The sequence below is a fragment of the Aquarana catesbeiana genome, linkage group LG01 (assembly GCF_042186555.1).
Source record: "Aquarana catesbeiana isolate 2022-GZ linkage group LG01, ASM4218655v1, whole genome shotgun sequence".
NCBI classification, from domain to species: domain Eukaryota; kingdom Metazoa; phylum Chordata; class Amphibia; order Anura; family Ranidae; genus Aquarana; species Aquarana catesbeiana.
The window spans coordinates 62,064,153-62,084,403 of record NC_133324.1 but is presented as its reverse complement, the minus strand read 5'-3'; the positions used below and the strand labels follow the sequence as shown (position 1 = coordinate 62,084,403).

Genomic DNA, 20,251 nt, shown 5'->3' with positions numbered 1-20,251 from the left:
CCGATTTCCCCATTCACACACTCCATGTCCAATCACTCCCGCTAAGTTATTCTGACAGCAGGAAGACTTCCCCACCATCAGAATACACTGATTAGTCATTAGTCGCTATAGCTAGTGGCAATGTTCACTTGGGAAAATCCCAATAGGCTGGTTGTACAACCAGCCTGTTGGGATTTTCCCAGGCGAACATTGCCACTGGCTATAGCGACTAATGACTAATCAGTGTATTCTGATGGTGGGGAAGTCTTCCTGCTGTCAGAATAACTTACAACCAGCCTCATGGATCAAAATTTGTCTGGTCCCTGCTGAACCGGCTGAACCGGCTGAATTTCAATCCATGTATGGCCGCCTTTAGACCTGGAGGCATTCCTTTTCCTTTTTTTCAGGCTTTTGGTTCCTTTATCGTTACTTGGTGACCCTGCCAGTGCCAGTAACACACTTCTTGTAGTTCGGAGACACAGCTCACTCAGCATCAGTATCTATGGAGGCACAGGATTGTCATGCAAGAACAGGAAGTGTGTTAGGACTGCAAAACACTTGGCCTCTCCTAATCTCTAGAACATTGGGAAAGGTGTTCTGTAGACCTCAGAGGGAACTGGAACATTTTAACTGTAGAAGAGAGCACACAAAGTTAACCAGCTCATAAGATTTGTGGCTGGATCAATTTTTTTGCAATCATTCTTTTTTTCAATCAATTTTTTGCATTAATGGAAAAGATGGAACAAAACCCTTCTGATTGTAAATTTAAACAGACCAACAATGAGAAAATAAGAGAAGTTCATTGGTAGGGTTTACATACACTTTAAATAATACTTTGTATAGAGTGCCGTATATTCTTAATTTGCTTCACACTAATTGATGAATTGATACTTCAAGAATGAGAGATTCACCTAAAACATGAAACCCACCATGCCGTCTACTCTTATATTACCAATTCCTAGTTGTTAAGCTGAATATTGCTTCATTCCACAAAATGGCCAACCCCAATTTGGGCAGTTGACAAGTTCACTTTCAACCATATTGACAATAAAGCTGATTTTGATTTTAACTGCTTGTCTCAGAAAGGGGAGCATGGTTCAACGTCATACTCCAAGGATCAAAGAACTGCCTTGGGGTAAGGTTGTCCCCCAAAGAAAATGGGTATAGTCCTCCATTTCTGTCTGTGTCTAGGCGCGCCCTCTCCAGTAGCTTCATGTGAGAGTCCTCGTATTGTTTTTCCAAGTCTGTTAAGTTCAGGAGGTTTCTAGGCTCTTCAAGTAGATGTTTTTGGCTAGGCCCTGGAACGCCAATGGTCCCGGGAGCCACAACGTGGTCTCTGTTGTTCTCCAGACTTGGAGGCATCACCATAAAACCCTCCTCTCCTCCATGGTTGTTGTGCGTAAACAATAAACTGGAATTTCTCCAAGCCGCAGGCTTCCTTCCTCTCCTGGGACGAGACATTCGGCAACTTTGTCTCTTGATATGGCGATGGAGGTGATCCGATCGGGTAAAGCTCTTGTAGCAGAACTCGCACTGGTAGGGACGGATTCCAGTGTGAATGCGCATGTGATTCTTCAAGTCGTAGTTGTGGACAAACTTAGCATTGCAGTGGATACACAGATAAGGACGCTCACCTGTATGCTTTCGCATGTGAATCTTCAGCTTGTCTTGTCTGAAAAATAAAAAAACACATGTAATAATTATTGGATTACTTTATTGAAACCTTTGACTTTTCTTATTTTTATATTTCCTAAATTAGTTTGAACAAAAAGGATACGATCATGTGAGTAGTCATTCAAGCTGTTTTCATAGCTAATGTTTCTATGGAAATAGTTGTATTTTTCATAAATGAGCAATTTATGGCAATTTAAAAGCTCATCTCCAGATACCATTAAAAAGCTGGCCATACACCAGAAGAACTTTGTTAGAGAGTTTTCATTTTCGAACGTTCGTTCAATTTTCTAATGGTCAGCAGTGTCAAATCGATATTCGTTTTTAACCCTAGAGATGAGAAAATGTTAAATTTTAAATTTTCGAAACTCTAAATGTAAATGTGGTCTTTGGCTGGGTAAAAATGTACATATTATAATGTGCATGTTCTAAGCACAAAGGAAACATGTTGAATATGTCTGGAATTCCATTCAAGTAGCAGGTCTTGGCAAAATTTCAAGGGCTTTCCAATGAAATTAGTTGACTAAATAATGGGAAAAATTCAAGCATCTGTTAAAGCCAGGAGGAAGGTTGCTCTATTTCATTTCCTAGCATTGTAGAGCGCCCTACAGAGGTGTAAGAGCAGCAGTGATGGGCCCAAAGTTAAATGCATGCCGACTGCATGCTGTAAATATATGGTGGCAAGGCAGCCCTCCTGTGCAAAATCACGTACCTGTACGTGATTTTGCACTTCCGGGTCTGGGGTGCATGCGCGCGCCGCTGGCAACCCACTGTGATTGGACACAGGGGGAGCCAATCAGGGGGTCCGCGCGAACCTAATGCCTGCCTGGTCCCATTGATCATTCCCAAGAGAGACAGAACGGTGGTCTGCCTATGTAAACAAGGTAGATCGCCATTCTGTGAGAAGGGAAGGTAGTGATCTTGTGTTTCTGCTAAGCAGGAACACGGATCCCTGCCTTCCCACAGTACAAGAACCTCCCCCACACAGTTAGCAAGCACGCCCTTTGATCGCCCATGATGTTAACCCCTTCCCTGCCAGTATCATTAGTACAGAGACAGTGCATTTTTTTAGCACTGATCACTGTATTGGTGTCACTGGTTCACACAAAGTGTCACTTCGTGTCCGATTTGTCCACCACATTGTCGCAGTCCCGCTATAAGTCGCAGATCGCTGCCATTACTAGTAGAAAAAAAATCCAGAAATCTATCCCATAGTTTGTAGACGCTATAACTCAGCCTCACAGATCAGGGTATATAGCTCAGCATTACAGATCAGGGTATATAGCTCAGCATTACAGTTTAGGGTATATAGCTCAACATCACAGATCAGGGTATATATCTCAACATCACAGATCAGGGTATACAGCTCAGCATTACAGATAAGGGTATATATCTCAACATTACAGATAAGGGTATATAGCTCAACATTACAGATCAGGGTATACAGTTCAGCATGACAGATCAGGGTATATAGCTCAGCATTACAGATCAGGGTATAAAGCTCAGTCTCACAAATCAGGGTATATAGCTCAACATCACAGATCAGGTTATAAAGCTCAGCATTACAGATCAGGGTATATAGCTAAACATTACAGATCAGGTTATATAGCTCAGCTTTACAGATCAGGGTGTATAGCTCAGCATTACAGATCAGGGTATTTAGCTCAGTATTACATATCAGGGCATATATAAGGATGATGATCATCATCCTCATCCTCATCATTGTATAATACACCTGTCATCGCAGTGACCACTGCCAGAAGATCATCCCTGGCCTGGGCCCAGTCTGCAACCACTGAGTGGGAAGACCTTATCGAACAGAGAAGCGCAGGTGACTAACTGAGGGAAGTGTGTGCGGAGCGGAGGGGCAGCTCGCGGCTGTCAGACAGTCAGCTTACTCAGCCTGAGGCCCGTGGCACCGTTAGCTTTACCTACTGTTACCGCGCTGCTCAGCTCAGGTTGGCTTCCAGCTCGTGTCGGTCGCACAGTCAGTCAGTCTCAGAGTCTACTTCACAGCACAGTGAGCCAGCTGGGAAACCGGTAGTGACGCCACGGTGCAGCAAAAAGCACCACCCAGTAGTCCTCCATCCCCGCCTATAAAAAAAAAGGACAGGAGCCAGAGACAAATCATTGTAGAGTGGGAGTGTTTGCGGGCGCATCGCTTGCGCTCCGAACACTCCCTAAACACGGGCAAATCAGCTTCCCAGTTGCAATCAGCTGATTGCAAGGTGTGAAAGGTTCCCATAGACTGCTGTGTGTCAGGTGCCTGGACACTCTTAAAGTGACCACTTTTTTGTTTGTTTTGTTGTTTTTTGTGAAAAGCTTGGGGGGGGGGGGCGGTGCCCGTGCGCCCCCTCTTCACGGGCCGCCACTGGTCCCAAGTGAAGTTTACCCCACACATGCACAAAGATGGCAATTATGGAGGTCCCGAACCTTTACTGTCCTAGTGTATGTGCAGGAAATCTCCTGCATGTATGCAGATGCAATAAAAGGCTTTGTCAGGACCCGAAGGCTGGACAGAGCCCTTTGACACATCTGTGCACGGCCATAATGGCAGTTCTGGTGGGGGGCAGAGTCAATGAAGAGAGGACTGAAGTTCTGTTTTAAAAAACACCTGCTGTGTGTTTGCATTAAAATGCTAGCAGGCTGGCAAGTTGTGTTTCCATAGAAACCAAAGGGAAGGGAAGCTTCGATTTCAGTGCCTCTGTTGCGAACTTTGAAGATTCATTTTTATTTCTTTATTTTCATTTACTATTGTCACACAAGTGGGTAAGCCCATCTTTTTTTGAAGCCTATTAGAGCCTCTGGCTCTAATCGTGTGCTTCTAAAAAAAAAAAGAAAAAAAAAACCCATTGGAATCCATGCGTCTTGTGCCCCGCATGTAGATTAGGGGCCAGACGCATGGATAGGGGAGCGGCGCCCCGGCATTACCTGTAAATAAGAGACTAATACTAACTTCTCCTGCACCCCATGTTGCAAAACGCTGTTTCAACCACTAGAACTAGTCCGTTGGGAAACCAAGTGTCAGTCTCCATGGTCCACTGCAGCTCTCACTGGTTCTTCCTGCTGACCCCCACCTCACCAAAAGAGAGGGGTGGAAAAGAAGGTCAGTAGGTATAATCAGTGACAGCTGTGGTTGACCCAAGAGACTGCCACTCTCAGCCAACCAGACCTCACATGAGGAGTAATAAGGAGTGAAGCATCGTTCAGCAGCATGGGAAGCCGGTTTTATCCTTTAGCCTTCCCTTGTTCCACACTGCACCTCAATTCAAGAAAACACACCAATGAACAAGCAAGTAGGTTCCAGCACATACTGGGAACCTTCCACCTCTAGCCACGCCTCCAACGAGTTTCACCCATGATAGGGCTTATTCATAGAGACCAATAATAAAATGATCAATGGGCAAGCAACACCTAAGTCAATGTGTACAATTAACTCCTCCATCCAAATAGATAACCATCAGCATCATTCAACCAACACACTTTCCCTTACCCACGATCTATCAACTTTGGGGTGTCTACTGGGATCTGAAGATAGCCAGTCACCTGCTCCTACCAAAACAGTGTACATTTCTATCTGTCCGTGAGTTGTGCTGAGTACACAGTACTTGCTACGTGAGTAATTATCATGTTTACTGCTGGTAATAAAAAAGAGCAGGCCTTTTTATTCCTAAAAGCAGGTTTTTGTAGAGTGAACCATTCAAAAACTGAGGCCAAACAAGTGGCAGTCTGCAGCGGATCAAAGCACAGGATGCGTCTCATTGTATGAGCCGCATATAACAGGTCCTGATGGCTTCCTGTTAGGACTCTGCATAAACTTGTTTATGACGAGAGAAGTAAACTTGACTCACATAAACACAATGAACTCCATAAACCTCCAAGTTTTGTTCCATTAACTACAGTAAGGCATTGATAATGCAGTGACCAGTGCAAGAGGTAACCCAACAATGGGGTCCATTTGCGGCCTCTCAGCCCAGCTACACTGCTCTCTATGTTGCAAAAGCTGCATACATGTCAGGATTTACATACAACGCAGATTCAAGTTCAGAGAGTAAAATAAGGGTTACAGATTTTACTGGGTGAATACTGCTGCGTTGGTAGTCTTTTTTTAAAAATTACTTTGTATTAGGGTTTATGACATACAAATGAACAATAGCCCACTTAAAGTGGGAACAACCACTGGTTACAGAGTAAAAAAAAACATCCCAGTGTAAAACAATAGAAAGCATAGAAAGCTGTCCTTCCCTCCCTGATCCCCCCAGTCCCTTTACCATGAGAAGCACTAACCTCTAGGTACATGAAGAGGCCGCCCATTGAGAAAATCCTTACATTAGTCTCTGGTTGGTCCGCACTCCTCTAGCACTCCAAAAAACATATCCTTCACAATTCTGTAGCAAACGCCAGTATCAGTGACTATACCTGATAATGTAGTTAATCTGAGACTGTGTCCACAGAAGCCATACACCCCACCAGACCTTATCAAACTTGGCTAGAGCCCCTCTGCTCAGATAGGTAGCTTTATAGTATGGTACTGCTTTGTTGACCAGAGATTCACTAACGCCAGTAGCTGGGATTCTACTTCTAGTACCACTATGGAATAACGCCCCTGGGGATCTGTAACTACATGCTCTATTGAACAGGTCAACCTTTTGTGTATTAGCATAGCAACCTCTCTAGCATACTAAGAATGCGTGGAGTGTATGAGGCTCTCTGAATCCAACTCCTGTTTAGGGAGAGTACCCTGCTCCGAGTTAGATGGGTCTCCTGTAAGAGGACTATGTGCGGATTCTGATCTTTAAGGTATTGAGGACCAATGATCTCTTAAATTTAGAGTTTAATCCTCAGACGTTCCAGGGTAGAATTTTGAGATTACTCATATGCCCCGCACACACGGTCGGATTTTCCGACGGAAAATGTTCGATGGGAGCTAGTTGTCGGAAATTCCTATCGTGTGTAGGCTCCATCGGACATTTTCCATCGGAATTTCCGTCACACAAAATTTGAGATCTGGATCTCAAATTTTCCGACAACAAAATCCGTAAATTCCGATCGCGTGTACACAATTCCGACGCACAAAGTTCCACGCATGCTCGGAATCAAGCAGAAGAGCCGTATTGGTTATTGAACTTCATTTTTCTCGGCTCGTCATACGTGTTGTACGCCACCGCGTTCTTGACTTTCGGAATTTCCGACAAGATTTGTGTGACCATGTGTATGCAAGACAAGTTTGAGCCAACATCCGTCGGAAAAAATCCATGGATTTTGTTGTCGGAATGTCCGATAGTGTGTACGGGGCAATAAAGTGATAATTTATAGAACATAAGGACAGGATAAATGCAATAGTGAAGGGGGGTCAGAGAGGTAGGACCTGGATGCAGAGAGCCACAACGCACCACAAAACAACACAGTAACAGCATAATCCGTACTAGGCAAAGAACAAGCCTATTAATAGAATCTCTCAGGGCAGAAGATAAAAAAAAAGAAAAAATTGTAGATAAAGGTTGAAAAAATAAAAACAAAAAAAGCAAAAGAGTCAAAAAAATTTTTAGTAACAGTGTAGATACCCAGGTGAACAGAAAAAAAAAAAACACCATAGAAACTTCATTCCCAGAAACAGAAAATATCAGTGGATCGTTCTAAGAGTCTATCCACTCCGGAAGGGGTCTTGTAGACTTACAGCTACGTTTCAGTGTCCAGCAATCAAATCGTAGGTTCCCGCAATTAACGGATAGGCAGTCCCGGATCGTTTAATGCTATCCACTTGTTAAAGAAAGTATCTGTCTTAGAGGAGCAGGTTACAGCCCAAAAATCATATCATACATGGACAGCAACTCCCAGCATACCACTTCAGGCGATGGAATCCAACCAGTCAACTGCATCTGCAGGGGATTCAAAGAATTTTGCGGATCCATTGTGAATAACTTTTAGACGGCTAGAATATAGCATGTTGTAAACTAGGCCCTTCTCCCTCAGATGCCTGGGGACATCTGTGAAGGAGTGCCGTTTTTTCTGGAGATCCTGAGAGAAATCAGAGTAGAGATGTATAACAGCATTTTCATATTTCAGTTCAGGATGCTTACGGGCATCTGCTAACATGAGATCCCTGTCCCCGAAATTCAATAGGTGAACCAGGAAAGCCCTTGGCCACGCACCAGCAGGCTTCCGGCCGGAGGGCACCCTGTGTGCGCGTTCCACCACATAGACTGGAGGTGTTGCAAGCCCAAGAGCTGTTTAAAAAAGGTTTCAGCAAATACTACGGGATTAGAACCCTCCACCCCCTCGGGGAGCACGACTACCCGGACATTGTTGCGTCTGAGTCTGTTCTCAGCCTCCTCCGAACGCGCCATCAGGAGTTTTACTTGTTGCTGAAGTTCAGCCACAGATTGCATAGTGGAGGCAGAAGTGTCCTCCACCTCAGAGATGTGTTGTTCAGCCTCATGGAGACGGCCTCTAAACTTGTCCATGTCCTGTCTTATTAACCCACATTCTATGGACAGGGTGTCAATCTTCTCCTCCACAGAGGACTTACTGTCCGCTATAGCTGCCAGAAATACTGCGGTGGATTGCTCACCCTGGAGCTGAGCATCCACCCGGTTGCCAGTCGAGGAGCCCACAGGTTCTGGTATCACAGGTGCCGCCACAGAAGGCTCTGTCTGTGTCTCTGATGAGACAGAAGTGCAGGGGCTGACAGGCAAGATGGCCACCGCACGAGTGCTCGGCGGGACATTCCGGGCCTCTGTACGGCTGATTTCTTTGCCATTTTGTGTCTCACGTGCATGGGGAGAATCAGGGCAGCTTCCCAGACCCCCGGGAGGTACCTGTATTGCAGGATGAGCAGTAGAAACCAGGATGTCGGCGGATGTAAAAGACGGATGGCAGGGGCCTAGGCTGGACACGTCTTCTTCCTCTCACATAGCGGCCACGCCCCGGTCTGCGTTGGTAGTCTTTGAGGACATTTCACGTCATCACAAGGGCAGGACGTGAGGGGAAACGGGGTTATAGACAGCAATACAGTAAAACTTTTAAAAGGGATATCTAAAGAAAATCATAAGGGAACTCCAATAAATCAGATCCAATATTTCAAAAGTACAAAAATCTGTATTTAGAAACTTGTAGCTGTAGCCGTTAGATAAGATGACAAGATTTTTTAAAATGAAATCCAGGGACATATTTTTTTTTTTTTTATTGGCAAATGGTAAACTATTTTATAAGCATATTTTCCTCAAATGATATATGCAGTGTATGTGTTTATGGAATGATTGTAGGATATATATACGTTATTTCTCACATTTCGTCTATGAGATAAAAAGATACTTCTTAGATTTTTTTTTTCGATATGACTACTAAATGTTAAGAAGATAAAATAGAGAAAAAACTTTTTGTATTTTATTTTTACCAAAGAAGGACAGAGGTGTGCTGTGTACAGAGTGCAGAGTTCAGGGGTGCACACCCATAGATGGTTCAAATCTGCTAAACCAGGCAAGTTTTATCATCTTTGGCTTAACTGACCAACTGACACTGACATCAACAGTGACACTAATATAATAATCAGCTAAGGGAGAGGAGTGCAGAGTATATGGTAGTGGGTAGTATGTGCAGGAAAAGAGTGTAGAGTATTATGGTGGTGGGTAGTATGTGCAGGATGGTGTCAGTAGGGCAGTGGATAGTGTCAGTAGAGCAATAGACAGTGTCAGTTTTATTTTTATTTATTTTTTAATAATTTTAAATGTATACATTTTTTTATTTTTTTCTTCTTAATAAAAAAAAAAAAAAAAAAAGTCACAATTCTTTTTTTTGGGGGGGAGGAGGTTTGCAGTGGATCATATCAGTAGGGCAGTGGATGGTGTCAGTAGAGAAGTGGACGGTGTCAGTAGCTTTTTATTTTTTACAATTTATTTTTTATTATTATTTTTACAATTTATATATTTTTGCTATTTTTTTTACAATGCTTTCTTTTTTTGGGGGGTGGGGGGTGGGAGGGAGTTGATTGCATCAGTTTTTTTTAATTTTTTATTATTTTTACAATTTAATTTTTAAATATTTATCACAATTCATTTTTTTTAAATCTGCCTTGTTGGGGGGGGGGGGCTTTGGTGAGATATCAGGGGGACCCCTGACATCTCCCCTTTGAGACTGGGAGAGGGACTAAGAACACAGATTCCCCAGTCCCTTTCTCTACAGCCTTAACTGCACTGGAGATGAATGGAGAGGAGACAGAGGCTCCTCTCCGTTCATAAATTGAAGCATCGTAAACACAGTTCAGTTATGAATGGACAGAGTCAGTGATCACTAACTCTGTTCATTCAGAAAAGGAAGGAGCCGGTAAATGACAGATTTACCGGCTCCTTCCTGTGCTCTCCATCCTGACATATCCAGGACGAGGGGGGCCTGGAGGAGCACAGAGAGGGACCAGAGGAGGACCCAGGGAGCTGGAGGAGGACACAGGAAGGCGAAGGAGGACCCGGAGGAGGACACCGGGAGCCGGATGAGGAGCCGGAGGAGGACTCTGGGAGCCAGAGTAGGGAATGGTGGCCCAGAGATTAGGGACATTTGATTGGCAGTAGGGAATGATCGGTGCGGTGGTGGGGGGAGTTACAATCACCGATCTCCCTGTGTGGCTTTCAATGAAGCAGCTGACAGCCACGGGAGGGAGAGGAGGTGAAGCGGCTGTCAGCTGATTCACTGAAAGCCACAAAGGGAGATCAGTGCTTATAACTTCCCTTATCTCTGCACCGATCAACTATGAGGCTGCCCGCCACCCCCTGCTGAGCTCAGGACAGGGCCAGCTGTCCTGGCTTATCAGCAGCCCTGCCGGGGACAAAACCGGGGACAGACATGGTCCAGGGACAGTGTTCTCAGCCTGGGGACTGTCCCCAGAAACTAGGGATGTCTGGTAAAAGAAGATTTGGGGTGCTGAGAAACCAAAAGGCACCACATCATGTGAAACAAAGTACATTTTCAAGATTCAGGAAACGGGATTTTTAAGGTGCCAATAGAAAAATAAATCTGTTTTTTAATTACAAAATAATTTTTATTAAATATAGATTTAAAAAAATATATTTTTACATTCAGTATTATATTGTGAATTCATACACTATTACAACCACTTTTAGTCAACATGTTTCGCTCTGCAAGAGCTTCTTCAGGAGATTTATAGTGCTGCATGAAGTCTAAATACTGTAAAGAGAATAAATAATATTACCAACCACAGAGAACATTAAAACATTATTACAAATTTAATTTCAATAAAAGAATTCTACATTTCAAAAATCATTATTAGACCGAGAGAAAGAGAAATTACATATACATTCTCCAATTTAAACAAAATTGAACCAGACTTTAGATCTAACTGGGAGGATAACCTGCAAGCTTGTTCTATTCAGATGATGAATTTGCTGTGTCAACAATGTTCCCTAGAGCTAGATGCCACTAGACAGGGAAATTGAAAAGCTCTACCAGGCTAATGAGAATCTAATATCTGATTCTCTATTTAATTCACAGGAACAAACTCTAAAAAGTGATTTGGAGAATTTCGTTGCTGATATTTTAAAAGCAAAAAAAAATACGTTTTTACGTGACACATTAGCCTATGGCAATCATACAGCTTATAATTGGACTCAAGCAAGAAATAAAAGATGGAACCACAAAAAGTCGGGTACTAAGGAATCTCGCAATGACCCTGATGACTCTAATAATTCATCAAATTCTTTTATGTCTTCTTCACAGGTTCACGATCGCACGCGCACAGGTAAGACACCGGGTCTTCAAAAACTCAAACAAGATATAGAAAATGCACCACTATCCACACCGAAATGCACTCCCACTACGGGTTCACGCTCAACACAAGCTAAACCTTCCACTTCCCAATCGATGGGTCCTTCTGAGCAAGCGGGGTAACTCCATCACTAGATTCCTATACTACACAATCCGCGAGCGCTACAAATCAGGGAAGTCCCCCAAACGTGAGTTTATGCCAGACAGATTTACGTCCGGCACCAGTTTTCTCTCAACAGGCACCAGACCCAAAAAAGGCATTCAGTATGGAACAAGCTATTTACAAAACTCCATTGACAAAGACCAGCTTGAAGTAATTAATTTATCATCCTGCTCTCTCACGAATTAACAAATTCAGGTGTTAAAATTAGGCCTGACATTTTGTCCAACACAAAAGATAGATCGATTTGAGTTAATCAAAGATATCAACCTATTGTCACGTAAACTAATTAAGTTTTTTTTCGAAAAGAAGCAATCACAAGCTCTGTTGCAACCCTTGGACAATCCCATATGGGATGAAATTACTATAGATGATTCAAAGGCTCTAAATGATTTAATGGAGTTGTGGGAGGAGGGTCACACTGATGAGAGCGAATCCCCCATTGCGGAGGACAATCGGTCCCTGTCGGGAGGTGTCCCTCCTCCTCCTTTGCTTTTCCCTGCAGATCCGGCTCTTTCTTTCTTTGCCAGGGAATACAAACCCAAATCCTGAGCATTTCCGGTTCTTCAAGCCAACCCTAACATTTGGGCCTTCACCAAACAAGTTACAAATGAAATCCAGAATAATAAATGGAAAGGATTATCCTGTTCCAATTTAACTTCTGGACAGCAGGAAGCGATTCGCTCCCTGCAAGAAAATTCAAATTTAATCATCAAGCCCTCCGATAAGGGGGGCAACTTGGTGGTAATCGATCGTACCCAATATGAAGGTATGGCTATGGACATTCTAAATAGCAAAAGCTGGTACAGAAAGGTATCCTTGGGAATTGTAAACAACATGAGTATTTGTTTCAGGAAGCTAATAGGTTCAATGTATTACAATAAATTAATCAACAAAAAAATGTGGGAATTTATTAACATTGGATTTCCAAAAACTCCAATATTTTACATCTTGCCCAAGATTCATAAGAGCTAGACTCTTTCTCCTGAGCGACCTATTGTCTCGGGCAATGGGTGCCTCATGGAGACTGCCAGCCAGATGGTGGATGATTATCTTCATCCCCATGTGGAAGCACTAACATCCTATATACAAGATACCATGGACCTTCTAAAGACCATTGATGGGATGCATGTCCCCAGCGAAGCAATTAATGTAGAGGCCCTCTACAACTCTATTCCCCATGAGATGGGGGTTCGAGTTGTGGAGGGCTTCATTTCAGAACGTGAAAAAACATCCAGACTTTATAACAAGTTTATTCTTGACCTCTTAGGCTTCATCTTGGAAAACAATGTGTTTCTGTTCAATGGCTCCCACTTCCTCCAGGTGCAGGGTGTGGCGATGGGGACAAAATGTGCCCCATCTTACGACAACCTGTACCTGGGGGGTAAGAGCGGAACCTTTTCTACAGAGAGGATATGCAGGAGTTTTTTGACAAGATCCTAATCTGGCGTCGTTTTATCGATGATATTTTTTTTATTTGGACGGGGACACAAGAGGAAATGCTTTCTTTCAGTTGAACTCAATCTAAAATTAACAATTGATTTTCACCAAAAAACTATGACATTTTTGGATATCACAATTTTTGTGAATCAGGATGGCAGTTTGGGATCTACATTAATTCGAAAATCCTCTGCTGGAAATTCAATCTTGCATGCAGAGAGCTCTCACACTTCGCCTCTGGTGATGAGCATCCCTTACATTCAATATCTTCGGATAAGCAGCAGAGATTCAGGTTTTGAAAAGGAGGCAAAGGCACTTCAATTGCGCTCACAGGAGAGAGGCAGTGGTAAGACTCATTACCTGATTCTCTGGTCAACATAGACAAATAGACCATATCTAAACATCTCAAAAGCTACCCTCAGATAACTTTTAGAAGATCTAGATCAATGAGGGATGGTCTGGTTCACAGTCACTATCAAACTAAAATAACATCCAAGAATAAACCCAAGGGAACCTTCCCTTGTTTAAAATGCAAAGTAAATGCCACTCAGGTGACGGGTAACAGACCCGAGCACCTGAGTGGCGGAAAGGGCGGTTCAGTGTTAGGACATCGAATATTCATTCACTGTTCTAACACACCTGGGTGAACTGCGAGCGCCAAGCATGGCGCTCGCAGGTCACCTTTTTTGACCCCTATTAGAGTCTATGGCTCTAATCAGGCGCTTCAAAAACACCCCCCGCCACTGTAATTCAGTCGTCCGACGCCCGAAAAGGGCGCCTGAATAGGGGATGGCAGTGATGGCCATGGATAGATTAATGGAATGCATGAATCTATCCATTGGTCATAGAGGGGGTGGTTGGAGAGAGGGGCAGCGCCCATGCGCCCTTAACGGACACACCGCCACTGCTGAAAGCGATCCAGTGTCTAATTAGCCTCCTGGACCGCTTTCATTCATAAGAAGCCAGTCGTCGGCTGAAAATTAAAATACCAGGGTTATGGATGATATCTTTAGCCATAATCATGGTAATCCACTTGCAAGCCCCAACGTATATATACGTATTGTGGTTGGCAAATGGCTATTGCAGCTTACCAGTCTTCAGATTTGGTGGCTGCATTCGTTTTCTTTTTCAGGCATTTTTTACGTTATTTTTACCTGCCAGTAACATACTTCCTGTCCTAGTGTGACAACACTCACCACACTGTACCTATGGAGGAGCAGCGTTGTCACTCTAGGAAGGACAGGACTAGAATAACTCCCCACCCCTATCTCCAGCAACATAGATAGGAGGTGTTCTGTAGTCCTGAGAAAGCTGTAACTGATAAGAATGTAGTACAAGCAGGGAGCACAGGAAGTTGTCAACTCACAAGATTTCTGGTAGGATCAACAGGTCATTTTAAACTTATCAAGCAGATGGAACAAAATGCTTTCAATGGTATACTGTTTTCACGTTGTGATCTGGCCAGTAACATACCTCCTGTATTAGAGTGTCCCCACTCTGGACGAATGCGCACAGGAGGCGGGGTAGACAGCAGCATTGTCAGTCTGAGAGGGAGGGGAGCGTCAAATGTATTTGCAGATTTAAATACACTAACAAACTGAAGCCAAACTCCAGCTCTCACTTTTTTTTTCGGCGGGAACGCAGGGCAACGCAGTTCCGGCACCTTCAGCACTGAATGTATGCAATGGCAAGGGCTGCTGGGGTGTGCTGGAGGGTCTTTTGATGCTGGCTGCTGGGGGATCTATTGTCACTGGGGGTTCTATTGCTGCTGGTGGCTGGTATCTGCTGTTGCTGAGGGATCAATTGTTGATGGGAGAGATCTACTGTTGAGGGTGGATTCTATTGTTGCTGGCTGCTGAAGAGTCCATTGATGCTGGCTACTGGGACATCTATTGTTGCTAGTGGGGGTCTATTGTTGCTGGTGGGTATTTTGTTGTCAGGAGTCCATTGTTGCCGGGGAGAACTATTGTTGCTGGGTGTTCTGTAGTTGCTGGGAGGGATCTAATGTTGATGGGAGAGATCTATTGTTGAGGGTGGGTTCTATTGATGCTGGCTACTGGGACATCTATTGTTGCTGGTGGGGGATCTATTGTTGCTGTAGGGTACTTTTTTTGTTAGGAGTCCATTTTTGCCGGGGAGAACTATTGTTGCTGGGGGGTCTATAGTTGCTGGGAGGGATCTATTGTTTCTTAGGAGATATGTTGTCACTGACGGGTTCCTTTGTTGCTGGTAGGGATCTATTTTTGCTGGGGGGGGTTATTGTTTTTGGGGGAGAGGTATTTTTTTGCTGGCTGCAGGGGGCCTATTTTCCTGCCTTTACTTACAAATTCCACACAAATGACTTAGCACCAAAAATTATACTTGGTTCTGTATTCTCTAAAAAATGCGAGGGGGTGAAACCAAGGGATGTTGTTCAGAAGTGGGTAGGGGGTAGGAATCAAGGAATGGTGTTCAGAGGTGGGTAGGGGGTAGGAATCAAGGAATGGTGTTCAGAGGTGGGTAGGGGGTAGGAATCAAGGAATGGTGTTCAGAGGTGGGTAGGGGGTGGAACCAAGGGATGGTGTTAAGAGGTGGGTAGGGGGTAGGAATCAAGGAATGGTGTTTAGAGGTGGGTAGGGGTGGAACCAAGGGATGGTGTTCAGAAGTGGGTAGGGGGTGGACCCAAGGGATGGTATTCAGAAGTGGGCAGGGGTAGAAACCAAGGGGTGGTGTTCAGGGGTGGAACCAAGGGATGGTGTTCAGAGGTGTGTAGGGGGTAAACCAAGGGATGGTGTTCAGAGGTGTGTAGGGGGTGAACAAAGGGATGGTATTCAGAGGTGGGAAGGGGGTGAAACCTAGGGGTGGTATTCAGAAGTGGGTAGGGGTGGACCCAAGGGGTGGTATTCAGAAGTGGGTAGGGGGTGGAACCAAGGGATGGTATTCAGAAGTGGGTAGGGGGTGGAACCAAGGGATGGTATTCAGAGGTGGGAAGGGGGTGAACAAAGGGATGGTATTCAGAAGTGGGTAGGGGGTGGAACCAAGGGATGGTATTCAGAGGTGGGAAGGGGGTGAAACCTAGGGGTGGTATTCAGAAGTGGGTAGGGGTGGACCCAAGGGGTGGTATTCAGAAGTGGGTAGGAGGTGGAATCAAGGGATGGTATTCAGAGGTGGGTAGAGGATGGAACCAAGGGATGGCATTCAGAATTGCGTAGGGGGTGGAACCAAGGGATGGTATTCAGAGGTGGGTAGGGGGTGGAACCAAGGGATGGTGTTCAGAGGTGTGTAGGGGGTGGAACCAAGGGATGGTATTCAGAGGTGGGAAGGGGGTGAAACCTAGGGGTGGTATTCAGAAGTGGGTAGGGGTGGACCCAAGGGGTGGTATTCAGAAGTGGGTAGGGGTGGACCCAAGGGGTGGTATTCAGAAGTGGGTAGGGGTGGACCCAAGGGGTGGTATTCAGAAGTGGGTAGGAGGTGGAATCAAGGGATGGTATTCAGAGGTGGGTAGGGGATGGAACCAAGGGATGGCATTCAGAATTGCGTAGGGGGTGGAACCAAGGGATGGTATTCAGAGGTGGGTAGGGGGTGGAACCAAGGGATGGTGTTCAGAAGTGGGTAGGGGGTGGAGATAATGGGTGACTTGGAAGGAGGGAGTTCCTGCACCTAATCTCTGAGGAAAAAAAGCCCTGGTTACAGCAAACTGTTTTTTTTTTCCTTTTGAGATAAAGGTTTTGCATGAATAAATAAAAGCTGACCATTGTAAGCACCCCTTTCCAGTGTTAAGTGGTTTATCTCATCCGTGTCAACTGATACATTCTGCAGGAGAGCTTGCGCTTTTGAAAAACAACAGACTTGATGGCTGGATCACCAGATGAAAATAGAAGAAAGCCTAAAAAGAAAACGAATGCAGCCATCTCATCTGAGGATTGGTAATCTACAATATAATATATATATTTTCTTTTGGGTTTAATATCGCTTTAACAGATCAAATGGGAGCAGATAGGAGAAGCTGATTGCTGGAAACCAGAGGGAGCGCATTCGGCGCTCACATACTAAATCATCCTCGTATTTATTTAAAATGTATATTTCATAATCTATCGCCTCCATTGCTCCTTCCCTGCTCTCACATAGGCTCCATATATTAGAGCTTGGTGTTTTCCTCCCCCGGAGACGTGTGTGATCCTGCACTGATGAGCTCTGAGATATCTTATCACCTCTTTTCTGTATCATGGCTGCTCCTTCCAGACAATGCAGGCAGGATCTATCCTGGATCTCCGTCACCTTCCATCTCCTTCCACTTCCACCCTTTTCTATCACACTCAGGAATCTTCTATGTGTGGCCCAGACATAACATGAGCCATACTGAGAAGGAGCAGGAGGATGATCCTGAGGGTGGTCTCCGAGCCCAATATATCCTTCACAGTTACATACTTCCCAAACTTCCAACTTGAGAATGAGGGACACTTACCCTACGTTCCTATGCGCTTTTCTGTGCGTTTTCTGTTTTGCAGAAAACACAATACAGTCCATTTAACATGGTTTCCTATTGGGACACATTCACATCTGTGCATTTTTCATCCGGTGCGTTTATGGAAAGGGTTGGGGACTTTTTTTTTTCCCCCGCAGCAGATTGCGTTTTGCATGTAATAGACTTCAATGGAGTCGCACCAGAAACGCAAGCGTTGATTTTTGATGCATTTTTAATGCGTTTTGTGTCCCCCCACCCCCCCTTCTTTAAAAACACTGTTTACACTATATTACCAAAAGTATTGGGACACCTGACTTTACGCGCACATGAACTTTAATTGCACCCCAGTCTTAGCCCGTAGGGTCCAATATTGAGTTGTCTCACCCTTTGCAGCTATAAAAGCTTCAACTCCTCTGGGAAGGCTGTCCACAAGGTTTAGGAGTGTGTCTATGGGAATGTTTGACCGTTCTTCCAGAAGCCCATGTGTGAGGTCAGGCACTGATGTTGGATGAGAAGGCCTGGCATGCAGTCTCCACTCTAATAATTCATCCCAAAAGTGTTCTATTAAGTTGAGGTCAGGACTCTGTACAGGCCAGTCAAGTTCCTTCACTTCAAACTCGCTCATTCATATCTTTATGGTTCATTAGATGCTGCACAGCACATCAGATAGAGCATGTCTCATTTCTTAGGTGAAAGACATTCAGCATCATTTAGCCCAGAGGTGTCCAACCCACCGCCCAAGAGGGTTCATCATGTCATGTGCCCCCCCCCCAGATTTCAGTTGTGTCCCCCTCCAAACCCCCGTGCCCATATCCTCCTCTCTAACACCCCACACAGCACATATAGATATATATAGATATATCTATATATATACATATATATATATAGATATATCTATATATATAGATATATCTATCTATATGTGTGTATATACATACTTCCCAACATTTTGAGATGGGAATGAGGGACACCTACCAGCAAATGTATGCAGGCATGGGACACGCCCCCCTGCCACACCCCCTTAAAGGAGAATTAACCCAAAAAAAGTTTAATTAAATCCACAAGGGCTTTTTTTTTTACCACTACTATTCCAGCAATTTAGAATTTGGATGAAAGGTTTAGCACTGGGAAAAACTTTTTGAAAGATAAAAAGTACATTTTATATACAATTATATAGATCAGACCAAAATGAGGGACAAATGAGGGGGAAAGAGGGACAGAGGGACATTGCTTCAAACCAGGGACAGTCCCTCGAAATCAGGGACAGTTGGGAGCTATGTTTTATATATATATATATATATATATATATATATATATATATATATATATAAAATACAAAAGGACATTGTATTATATATATATAAATCAGGGACAGTTGGGAGCTATGTTGTATATATATATATATATATATATATATATATATATATATATATATATACAAAAGGACATTGCTTCAAATCAGGGACAGTCCCTCGAAATCAGGGACAGTTGGGAGCTATGTTATATATATATATATATATATATATATATAGTTGAAATCCAATCCCCTTATCCATATTTTTTCTTTTAATTCTACCATGGCTTCATCACGAAAGAAAACTCTAATACAGGAGGAGTTTTACTGGCCGCACCTCCAGGTGAAAACAGAGGGGGGAAAAAAAGCCTAAAAAAAGAAAACGAATGCAGCCACCACATCTAAGGATTGGTAAGCTGCAACAGATTACATTTTGGTTTTGCATTTTATACCGCTTTAAGTTTTAAATTCATGGGTTCGATTTAAGAGATATGAGATTATGAGTCAGTATTACTGTTTTGGGTGTAGTGTATAACGCATATGGCATCAATTATTTGCATCAAAAACAACCAAGGAAATTCTCAAAAGCTGAAATTCATTTTTTTTTTTTTTTTTCCAGCTTGCATGTGTGGGCACCTTTAGATTCGGCTCACAGTACCCACTTGATGCCCTTTAAAGATAGACAACAAATGTAATAAACAATTGCATTTGAAAAAAAAAAAATTATATATAAAAAAAAAATTTTAGCAGTGGCCCTCAACTGGAAGCCTGGGGGCCACGTGGCTCCAATCTAAACGCAAAAGCGCTCCCTTTAAATCTTTTTTTTTTTTTTTTTTTGCTTTTTGCTTTCATTGCATCACGTTGTCCCAGCTCCTCACCCCTCAATGGTGCAACCTGCAAATGCGATTTTATTTTTACGGTTATGTTTAACATTGGTCACTAGATGGCAGCAGAGTCCCATGGTCTGTTCTATAACCTGTCTTCTATGGAAGGTCTCTCCTTGCCCCATGCTTTATGAATTTCTTCTGAAAACAAACCTTCACATGTCTTCTCTGTTTAAAGTCATGAGGCCAAATCCTTCCTCACAAGTAATTATTGCATCATTGTCCTAAGAGGCACATAATCGCTCAGATGGTTGCTGCGGCAAGAAGGTTCCTCGCATTTTAGAGATGTTTTAAATAGCGTATGAGGTCAGGGGCAAGCTTTACAGAGGGGAGGGTCAACGGCTTTACAGAGGGGAGGGTCAACGTCGACTAGAAGGATAACACTGAACATGGGTGGAATTTAAAATATGATAAAAAAAAAATTGGCTAGTTTAAGATTCCGGAATAAAAATGACCATTTTTTTAATGGATAGAGATCTGGTTTTTGCTTTTTTTGCCTTTTTTTTGGTTTCTTTTCATAGCCAAAACATTTGGAAAGAGTAGACAATAGTGATGTAGCACCCTCCTAGATAGGTGCTAGGTTTGGTAAATTTATTTATGAGCTC

At 43.6% G+C, this 20,251-nt stretch overlaps 1 protein-coding gene across 4 annotated transcripts in view; it reads right to left on the bottom strand.

The window, feature by feature from the left end:
• Window positions 1-230: 230 nt before the first annotated feature.
• The window catches only part of ZBTB7C (zinc finger and BTB domain containing 7C), a 317,489-nt gene continuing 297,468 nt past the window's right edge, over window positions 231-20,251 (bottom strand). For all 4 annotated transcript variants that reach the window (XM_073619312.1, XM_073619285.1, XM_073619302.1 and 1 more), the window contains exon 3: window positions 231-1,651. In XM_073619312.1, coding sequence (XP_073475413.1) covers window positions 1,045-1,651 — 607 coding nt within the window. In that variant the 3' untranslated portion in view covers window positions 231-1,044. The remainder of the gene's footprint in view (window positions 1,652-20,251) is intronic.